This window comes from Morone saxatilis, unplaced genomic scaffold (genome assembly GCF_004916995.1).
Source record: "Morone saxatilis isolate NCDOM2014 unplaced genomic scaffold, NCSU_SB_2.0 Contig9, whole genome shotgun sequence".
In the NCBI taxonomy this organism is placed as follows: Eukaryota; Metazoa; Chordata; class Actinopteri; family Moronidae; genus Morone; species Morone saxatilis.
In genome coordinates, this window is record NW_023340268.1 from 9,480,595 (window position 1) to 9,490,594 (window position 10,000).

Below are 10,000 nucleotides of genomic sequence, written 5' to 3' on the forward strand. Positions count from 1 at the left end.
ATATATATATAAAAAAAAATTAAAGTGTGCATCTTTGCTCACTTAAAATGCAATGCGAATGCATTTTCTTCTTGCCAAATCTCCATTGCAACTGCCAACTGTCGGCATCAGACCACATATCCATAAAGAGAGAAATCCATATTGTACAGTAGTAAGTCTAATGTCACTGTAAGACTTGCCAGGTTGCCTGCTCACCAGTATAGCCAACAGCACACTATAATCACCTACAGTCGAGGGACTAACCTAATAAAAAACATATGAGTGTCAGGTTGCTCGCTTAGTAATGCAAAATCTTGGCCTCGTACATTGGATTCAACAGCAGAGACTGGTAGATATGTTGTTGGTCAGTTAGAGTTTCAGCAGCCTGTTAATTGTCTACAGTTACATACAGAAAATTATGGATTACGTTTAAGAGAGGCTGAGACATAATTTTCCATATTGGTAGGAGCATAGCTCTGTTCTTGTCAGGTGTCCCTCAAATATCTGCTGCATAGCAATGACAGTGAAGAATGTTTTATTTTTGTTTATGAACTTCAAGGACACCATATATTAGGTGTAGTGCACCCAATTTTTTACACTTGTGATCCAACCCTAATGTATAATGTATCTAATGGATAACTGTTATCTACTGTCTAATAATTGTTTGTAGGTTCATCTTTCAAGTATTACAAATGATCAGATTGCAGAGAGCAAATTAACCAGACAACAGCCAAAAGTTGAATTTTAACTGTTACAGTTGTACAATAATTAAATACAGCTGCCACTGTTGATGTTTGTCATTTAAACCAGCAAAAGAGCTGTCTTCAACATTGCTCTTTGCTTTGTGAGATAAAATGTTTGAGAGATAAACATATTTTGACACCAAGGAAATGGATCCAAATGGAACCAGCTGTTGGAAACTCTACCTTTTTTGTAGCACTAAGCAAAGACCAGCCAAGCTGCAAGCACCACATGAATGACTGTATGATATACAGAAATTGAATTTTAATCTTGATGTAACTAAATCTTTTTTTTGCCGTTTTCTCTCTTTTCTGCGTGTCCACAGGTGACGCTGGGTGGCACGTTAATTGGGATTGGCCGCAAGACCTCTGATTGCCAAGGGAATACTAAGTACTTTCGCTGCAAATTCTGCAACTTCACGTACATGGGCAGTAATTCCTTAGAACTTGAACAACACTTCCTGTCCTCACATCCAAATAAAGTGAAAACTCCGCCAACCACGCCACTGCTGGCCACCAATAACCTGGCAACGCATGACAACCAGACAAAGGAAAGGAGTCAAATCTTAGACGGGGCGGATCGAGTCGCGGTGAGGGCGGAAGATGATTCCTTGGTCGGGTACTCAATCCCAGTCAGGGCGTGTTCAGATACGTCGAGCTGGACAGGGGAGCCGGGTCGAGGTGCCGTGCAGGCGTATTATTGGTGTAAATTCTGTAGCTGGAGTTGTGAGTGGTCAGGGGGCTCGGCTAAGCTTTTAGAGCACTATGAACAAAGACATAGAATGAGCACGGGAGGTTCTATGAGCCCCAACAACTCTAATCCTGGGGTGATGGACAGAGAGAGGGAGAGAGGAGGCAGAAGAGAAGGAGGAGAAAGAGACCACATGGCATCCAAAAGCCGCAAAGATGTATCATCCAACCCGTCCAGCACCAGCCAAGGTAATTAAATGGGAACGCATGGTGATATGTGGTGGTGAATTGCTTTACATGTTTTTCAAGAGAAGGTAGCTACTTCAGTGGAGCAAACGATTAATGATCAAGCGTATTAAATTAATAGCCATCTAATGAGTGTTCTCGTTGTGCTGTGATACTGCTTGACTTTGCTCTTCCTAGAAACTCTCACACTGCTGCCCTTTATTTATTTGCTGTTATAAGTCCTGCAATACTGCTTGACCTTTTCTTTTTTTCATCAATTGTATCGCTTTAATGCTACTTGACCCTCTATGTCAGTTTTCTGACATGCCCTTGTTTTTCTACTCCAAGACCCAAACTGTTTTATTTAACAGACCTTTGCTCTGTTTTCTGCTTCCTAGGAGACCCAAACAGCAGTGATTCAGAAGCAGTTGTGACCAGTTATAACTGTCAGTTGTGTGATTTCCGGTACTCAATGGCCCACAGCGCAGATGTGATCGTAGTAGCACCATTACTGCTGCACTACCAGCACAACCACTCCATCCATCGATGCTGCATTCAGCACTGCATGTATTGTCCACAGGGGCTCTGTCAGCCGCATAAACACCTGGGGGAGGTGAGATTGATAAAATATTGAAATGTTTATTTGCTTGGTGTTGTGGTGTTTGCTTAGCAATTAGAAGGAAAAAAAAATAGCTGTTTTGTAAGCACAAGAAAATAAAATGTAATATATGAACAAGTGTAAAGTTAATTGTTCCAATTTCCAGCCTAGTTAAAATTCCCTTGCTTCCCCCATTCCACCCACGCACACTCCCCACTCTCCTTTGTGCCAGCTGCCAAATGGTGCCGTTGCAGCTGTTTAACATGCAAAAAGGATGGTTAACAGCCAAAATTGGGGGTGGCATCATTCAGTTAATGATGTACATTCATACTGGTAGCCTTTGATATCACCTGCATGGACAAAAACACAATTACATCACCAACGTGAGAGAAACAAGAGAAGAAAACAAACTCTTAAAGTCTAAATTCACTGTCTATGCACAGTTTTGTCAGTAGTCATGCAGACATCCATGCTACTCTTCACCAAACCTTGTGTGATTTTTCTCAATAGGTGTCTCACCCCTTTGCTTGTCGGAAGCCCACCTGCCCGAAATGCTGTTCCAAGTTTCCTCCGTCCACCAAACAGCAGGACACCGTCGGTTCGAAACCTACTATCGCCACCTCACCCAGCATGACCCCTCCTAATCCTAGAGGTGACCCCGGTGTGAATTTCTACCCCTCGAACCCTGCCCATCCTGTTGTCACACAAGGTATTCTAATGCATACTTCATCTAGCATATTTTGTCAGAATATTTTAAACTTTTTCGGTATGTCAGTAAATTTAACACGATCTTTTCTTTGTTTCTTGCTCCTGACTCATCCTGTTTTTTCTGATTCCAGGCGTCACCCACTTGTGTGACCAATGTGCGTTTGCCACCACCGACATCGATGTGTTACTCCAACACTACGAAAGCTGCCACACCCTGATTAACCTAAAGGGGGCACCACCACATGTCAAGGCTGAGGAAGAAATTGGAGGAGACAAGGAAGGGGGGAGAGGAGGAGGAGAGAGGGAGTACTCTTGTACAAAATGTCACTTCATCACGGAAGTGGAAGAAGAGATTTTTAGACACTACAGGTAAGAAAGAGATGGGATTAGATAACAGTAATTAAATACTGTTGATTGTCATTATTAGATTATTCCTTGTAATACAGTCTTTTTTTCACCAGGATTCCTAGATATGAAAGGGTATTAAAAAGATTGAAGGAATTAAGATAATAGGATGTAATATGATGATATCAATGAAAGGTGACTGAAAAACATCCTCTCATTAACTTGGCCACCTTTGCTAGAACTGCTTATTCTGTGTGATTCACTCATTTGTTCATTGTGCAACATCAAAAATATTCCAGTTAATGCTTATGACTAAATGTTTTAGTAACTGGATGAGAGTGAGTAAAAACCAAAACCAAAATTCCTTTTTAAGTTGGAAAGATGATAAAGCATTTCTCGTGCTGGGAAGTCCAATTATTCCCTTTTTCCCAATTATCCAAGAAATTTTCAGCAGCAACCCATTAAAAAAAAATCAGACACTCATAGACACCGTTTAGAGAAGCGACTCAGACCTCACTGATATTCACAGATTTGTAGTCTTTGAATAGGAGTGTCACTGCAAGTCTGCAACTTTACTGCTAGATGCCACTAAATCCCACACACTGACTCACCCATTTCCATACACCTTGGAAGTAGGTAAAATGCCAGAAGTCCTAACTGGGTTATGAGCTTCATTGATATCTACTTACCTTATGTCCAGATACATATTAGTTCAGTTCCTCAATCTCTCTACTGGCACTTTCAAAGTGATAAACATGTGCCTTTTAATTCCTCTTGCACTACATGATCAGCACCAGGTCCCCTGACCTGCTGAGTTATCAAGGACTTAATCTAATCTTGGCATCAACTCCGACACATGAAACTGTGAGAATCTGGTTTTGTTGACAGCCTTTAGAAGATTTAAACTACAGCACTGGGCTTTCCACCACTACCTTTTTAAGCTATTGCTGTCCTGTGAAACTACTCTATTTAAATACATTGTTATATGTTGCCATATTGTGAATCTACTCTAATTACAAGGCCTATGAAAAAGTACTCCACCGATTAATTATTGCATTCCTACATTAATGTTGTTGGACTCAAGTTGTTTTTTTAGATTGATGATTGAATTGATGGAGCAGAAAAAGATATATCATCTTTCTTATCCCACTCATTCTTCGTCCTTGTCAAAACTGGGCACCTAAATTACCCACAATGCAATGTGCAGTCCAGAGATTCTAGTACTAGTAGCAGCTGATGTTGTCTCAAGCTGCTGGCCTTGAGCATAGATGAGGATTGTGCTACAAAGATCTGGTAAGCTCCCTTCTTTCTCCACTCCGCTGTGTTTTTTTTTAAATTTTCAGTTTTGTAGTTTTCAGTTTTCCCCAACCGATGCAATTTGATTTTGTGCAGCTCCCCTCTGGAGCAACAAAAGGCTTTATACAAGTTTTTCACATATGCATTTGTACTCCCCAAGACCTGTAAACAGACTTTGATGTGTAAAATCGGTGTGGAGTTCCCCTGTAATTCTAATTACTACTAGTATTTTCTATCCTCCCCGGGGCAGCTTTCTCCGGAGAGGAGGATCAGCCTGTCAATATAGAACCAAAGACTTGCAGAGTTTGTCTTAAGATTATTGTTAACTTTTTTCTTTTTCACATGAGTCTTTCATATGAGTAAAAATTACTTTTTTCTTTGCGCATACAAACGTCTGTGTACAGTGTGTGTATGTGTTTACCTGCTAAATAAGCCATAAGCTCGGTTTTACAGACATCTAAAAGGCTGGATAGGTCAGACTAGACTCCACAGCCAATTGGTTGCCTACACAAACACAGACAGACAGACAGACAGACAGAGACACACACATACACACACATACACACACTCACTGGGTTTTCAGAGACTTCGCCAGCAAATAACAGAGAAAGCTAGAGTAAGTTAGGGTGGGAAAGAGAGAGAGAGGGGTGGTGTGGGAAAGTTGTGGCTGAAGACAGAGAGACTGAGAGAGATACACAGAACTGAAGACAGTTGTTTGAAATCTTCGTGGCTATTTAAGCAGTGATCTATATTGCAGATCTGGATTCTCTCTTGATATACGCTCACGAACCAACTCACATAGTACACAAGTTTTTCTTGTTTTCTTGCACACAGTCTAACAGAGCCATTTTAGCGAGATTTCCGCTACAAATCAATGAAAGATTAAAAAGTGTGATTCATTTTGAGAGTAAGAGCAGAGAGAAGAAGAGGGAGAGATAAAGAAAGCGAGGAGAAAGAGAAGAGATGAAGTGACAGATAGGAAATAAAAGGTAGAAAGAGAAAGTAGAGATTGTATGATAGAAGGAGAATGAAAGAATATTAACAGAGAGACACTTAGAGAAAGGCAGAGAGGAAAGTGGAGAGAAGGGGGAGATAGGGTGACAAAGCGAGAGAGAGAGAGAGAGAGAGAAAGAAAGATAGTTTGGAGGGGATTTAACAGTCCACTCACGTCCTTAACAAAATCTAAGCTCTAAATCTCAGAGCTCAAATCAAATAAAACTGAAATAAAGCCAGAAAGTTTCACACCACCACTAAAATCAACCAAACCTTAAAGGATTCCGATGCCAAGTTGTAAAAAACAAAATTCAGGATTTAATTATAGGGTGCTCAGAACAAAGGGCCATGGTGTTGGGGAGGAACAAACTAATCAATCTCCCTTATAACTTTTACATCTAAACACCCTCACTGAGGTTGTGACATTTATGAGGCACAGACGTACACCAGCAAGAGCTTACTAACATATGCCTTTGTTGTGAAAGCTGAGATTGAATTATATAATTACAATGTCAGTATTTTTTGGTAATTTATGTTAAAGCTTCAAAATAAGCTGCAAAATGTACGTTTTCTTGCACAAACAGAATAGCAGACATTTTATCACAAATACTAAACATATGTTTAAAGCTCATTCTCAAACATTTGGTATTGCAGAAATACTCTTCCGACTATAATTAGTAACATTTGTTGAGTGTGTGTGTGTCTGTGTGTGTCTCTGTGTGTCTGTGTCTGTAGACTTCATTATGTGCAGGTGTGTACTGACCTCAGAGCATGTAGGGGTTGTGACCCCAAACACAGACTTGTTATTTGAGGGACTTTGGGGTAAGACTTGATTGACATATCCAATGCATTTAAATGGGCTTTCTTGAGACCAGTCACAGATTAAAAGTCTCTCATCCCAACAGAGGAAGCCAACCAAACTTGTAAGCTGCAGTGAGCTATATTAACAAGGATGTGTGCTTCTGTAGAGCACATTTCTTAAGTTGATTAGTTTAGATTCTTAAAAGAACTTTTAAAAACCAAAAAACTCCAAATTTCTCCTTTTTTGCTTTACAAATAAAAACCTCCAAGGGCAAAATTATGCAGTGAGTTTCCATACTTTTGTGATGCCAGCTTAATATTCTCAAAGAAATAAAATCAGACAAATACATTTTTAGTTTACAAAGAACCCAAGAAACATTTACACCTCATAAAACCCCCTTGTATTCGGACTGGTTTGATATTTTCTTATGCATCCATACTAAATATAACGTCCCCGTTCTTACTTTCCATGGGAACATTTAATTCAGTATATGTGAGATGGATGTGGTTGTAGACAGTGTTCGGTGTAAATGTGGATCAGAATAGTTCATTTGTAAAATGAATGATTTAAACTTAATTTATCATGAACGTGTATGTGTGTGTGAGAGAGAGAAACAGTGGCCCAGCAAGGATGTAAGTAAATGAGTCAGTAAGTGCAACAGTCCATGTGTGCATGCATGCATGCATGCATGTGTGGTGTGTATGGTGATGACAAACAGAGAGGCCACTGTGTCTTTGTTCAGCATCTGGAGACATTTAAGTCCACTAGGTACAAGGTGTACTTTGCTCACACACATTTTTTTTGCAAATTTCTACAAATAGCTAGATCATTCTGAACTCCTCAAGATGCCGTTTAAAGCCCCATCTGGAATCTGTCTTTACCCAAGGCATTTATTTTCTTCATCAACTAATAAAGTTCAATAGACAGACAGAACCAAATAATATATGCAGAGAAAAAGAGATGGAGAACAAGTGAGGGAGACGGACACAGTCACAAATCTGCACTATATTTATTTATTTTTATTTATTTACATAGTATTTTATTTATTTCAACCTACATGTCATTACCATTTCACTCCCGGTCAGTCATGCAAAAAACATATCAAATGAATGACAAATAAGAGAGAGAGTGTATGTTCTTAAAAAAGTTATATTTCTGGTTGTATCCTTACTATTTGTGTGGGTTTCCATCTGTGTGTGCGCTGCTCAGTCTTTTATATGTATATGTATTTTTGTTTTGTAGTTTATGTGGAACTGTGGCGGGTTCCACACGCATGAGAGATGCTGTAACAGAAACATGACAATTTGATAGTTTTTATATGTTTTCAATAACTTTTTTTCATGCTTTTAGTCCAGTGTTATAAAACACTCCCATTGCAGGGTTTTATAATAAATAGAAAAATGTTATTCCTATTTTGAGTCACAGTTACAGACCTTTTGAAGGACAGGTCGGAATTGTTAAGATGTTAGTCTTTCAAGAGGAAAAAGTTTACTTTCCAACATAATCAATCAATATATATAATATATATTATATATAATATGACCATCTCAGTACAGACAGACAGACAGATTCCTACAGTACATTGATTTATGTATATTTTGACAGCTGCCCACAGTGGGTCCACCATGAGCCACCACAAACAGGAGTCCAAGTTCTTGGTATAGATGGTTGATTGATTTTGCTCATTGGCCTGCACAAGAAGCACCGAAACTGTTTTCGGAGCCAGGAAAAACCCTGATGTTGTGTATCGTGTATATTGCTGGTCATTCAGGGCCTTGCCAACAGGAAATGAAGGTGGTTTGTTGATGGGTGATTCATTTCTTGTCATTCAGATTCATTTACATTCCTCACAGTTTTGTCCTAATTCAGTGTGATTTAGTGGAACACTGAGTAACTTTTTGGCCACAGACTCGGTGAAACTCTACCTGAGTGGTTGGAGAAAATCAAGCAGGGACAAGTGCACTTTAAATTTAGTCAATTCGGGGAGTTTCTTCAATTTTCTTTAAATGCTTGTCATATACAGCCCATTAAAAGCTATAAGAAAGGAATGCGTTTTACATTTCAAATTGATGAAATTCAAGATGAATTGACTTTTAAAATGAAAACCGATACTTAAATCTTAATTGTTATGTTTGGTCTCATTACTGTGACTGTTCTTTAGTGTGACTCATTGTTACAGATAACCCTTAATGACAAAATCTATTTTTCAAGAGGTCAAGTTTGGGTATTGCAAACCTATGAATACTTAAGCAGTATTATGGTATAATTGAGCTTACCATTCCTAATGCAAAATGAAAGTAATCATATGTATTTCTTAATAATATTAAGAACTATTATATTTTAAAAATGTGTTAATTGTGGATAATTCATTCACTGATTTTCCTTCTCTCTGCAGGCGTGTCCACGCGTGTTGCCGTTGTCGACGCTGTGACTTCACGGCTCCTGATTCGTCAGCCCTCCTCGACCATTTTAACTCGGCCCACTGTCATGAATCCTCTCCCTCATTAAGCTCACTGACAACAACCTCCTTACCCACCTCACTGACGACCTCCCTGACGCCTTCATTAACACTCTCAGCCAATGGCTGCTCAGCTCCTTCTACCTTAGCCATTAAAGAAGAAAGCAAGGGGGATCTTCGCCTCCTCTACTCCCTTGCTCCGCCTGAGGGACGGTTAGCAGAGGGAGGCAGAGAAGAGGCAGGAGGGGTAGTAAAAAGTGAGGGAGCTGAGGAGAAAGAAAGAGAGCGGGAGAAAGGCTGGGTTCTTGGCGAGACAAGAGGACTAGGAGAAAGAGGAAGTGAGCAGGCCCACGGTTTACTTTGGGTGCCCAAGGAGCGAATGGGACCCGAAAGAGGAGTAGAAAGAGGAACAGGAGGTGGAAGCCCCTCTCTTTTCTCCTCCCCCCTCTCATTGTCGTTTGTTTCAGCCAATCATGAGGCCTCACAGCAGAAAAGAGGCATGGCTTCACCTAGCATGGTTTACCTGGGAGACACCAAGTCATTTTTGGGAGATACCAAGTCGTTTTTGGGAGATGCCAAGCTGTACGGAGGAGGGAGACCAGGAGGAGCCAATGCAGGTGGAGGTGGGGGAGAGAAACAGATGCAGATGCCCCCTCAGCAGTATACCGGAGGAGGAGGAGGAGGAGGAGGGAGTGGAGGTGGAGGAGGACAGGAGGCAAAAGGAGGTGCTGCTAAAGAGGAGTCCCAGTCCCTGCTACGGGTAAGGTGCACACTCCTCTGGTTTACATTCAGCTCATTCTCTCATTTAGCCTAATCTTTCTTCTTTGCCTCACTTAAACCTTAATTTTAACTTTTGGCTCTGACTCTCTGAATGAAGGCCTTTGTAGCTTGATCTCTATAGCCTGATTCAACCTGCTGAGAGTATTAGTGGTCAAAGTGCTTCTGTTAATAACCCGCCATCTTCATTTCCACTGAATCAGATGTGAGGATTAGACCTCATGTAGAGAGCAGATACAATGACACCGGTAATGCTCCCGTCATATTTAGAGTACTTATGCAGATTGACATTGGCTAAAAACACATGTCCCACATGCTTGCGCGTGTTCATATCTCTGTGAGCTTTTGTTCGTGTGTGTGTTTCCATGACATAATTTCATTTCCCATAA

General features: G+C 40.3%; 1 protein-coding gene across 1 annotated transcript in view; it reads left to right on the forward strand.

Moving 5' to 3' along the window:
* Positions 1-1,045: 1,045 nt before the first annotated feature.
* The window catches only part of LOC118342520 (zinc finger transcription factor Trps1-like), a gene marked incomplete at its 5' end in the record, with an annotated part of 55,611 nt that continues 46,656 nt past the window's right edge, over positions 1,046-10,000 (forward strand). The window contains 5 exon segments of the mRNA XM_035681089.1: positions 1,046-1,658; positions 2,033-2,247; positions 2,743-2,941; positions 3,072-3,309; positions 8,772-9,594. Coding sequence (XP_035536982.1) covers positions 1,046-1,658; positions 2,033-2,247; positions 2,743-2,941; positions 3,072-3,309; positions 8,772-9,594 — 2,088 coding nt within the window.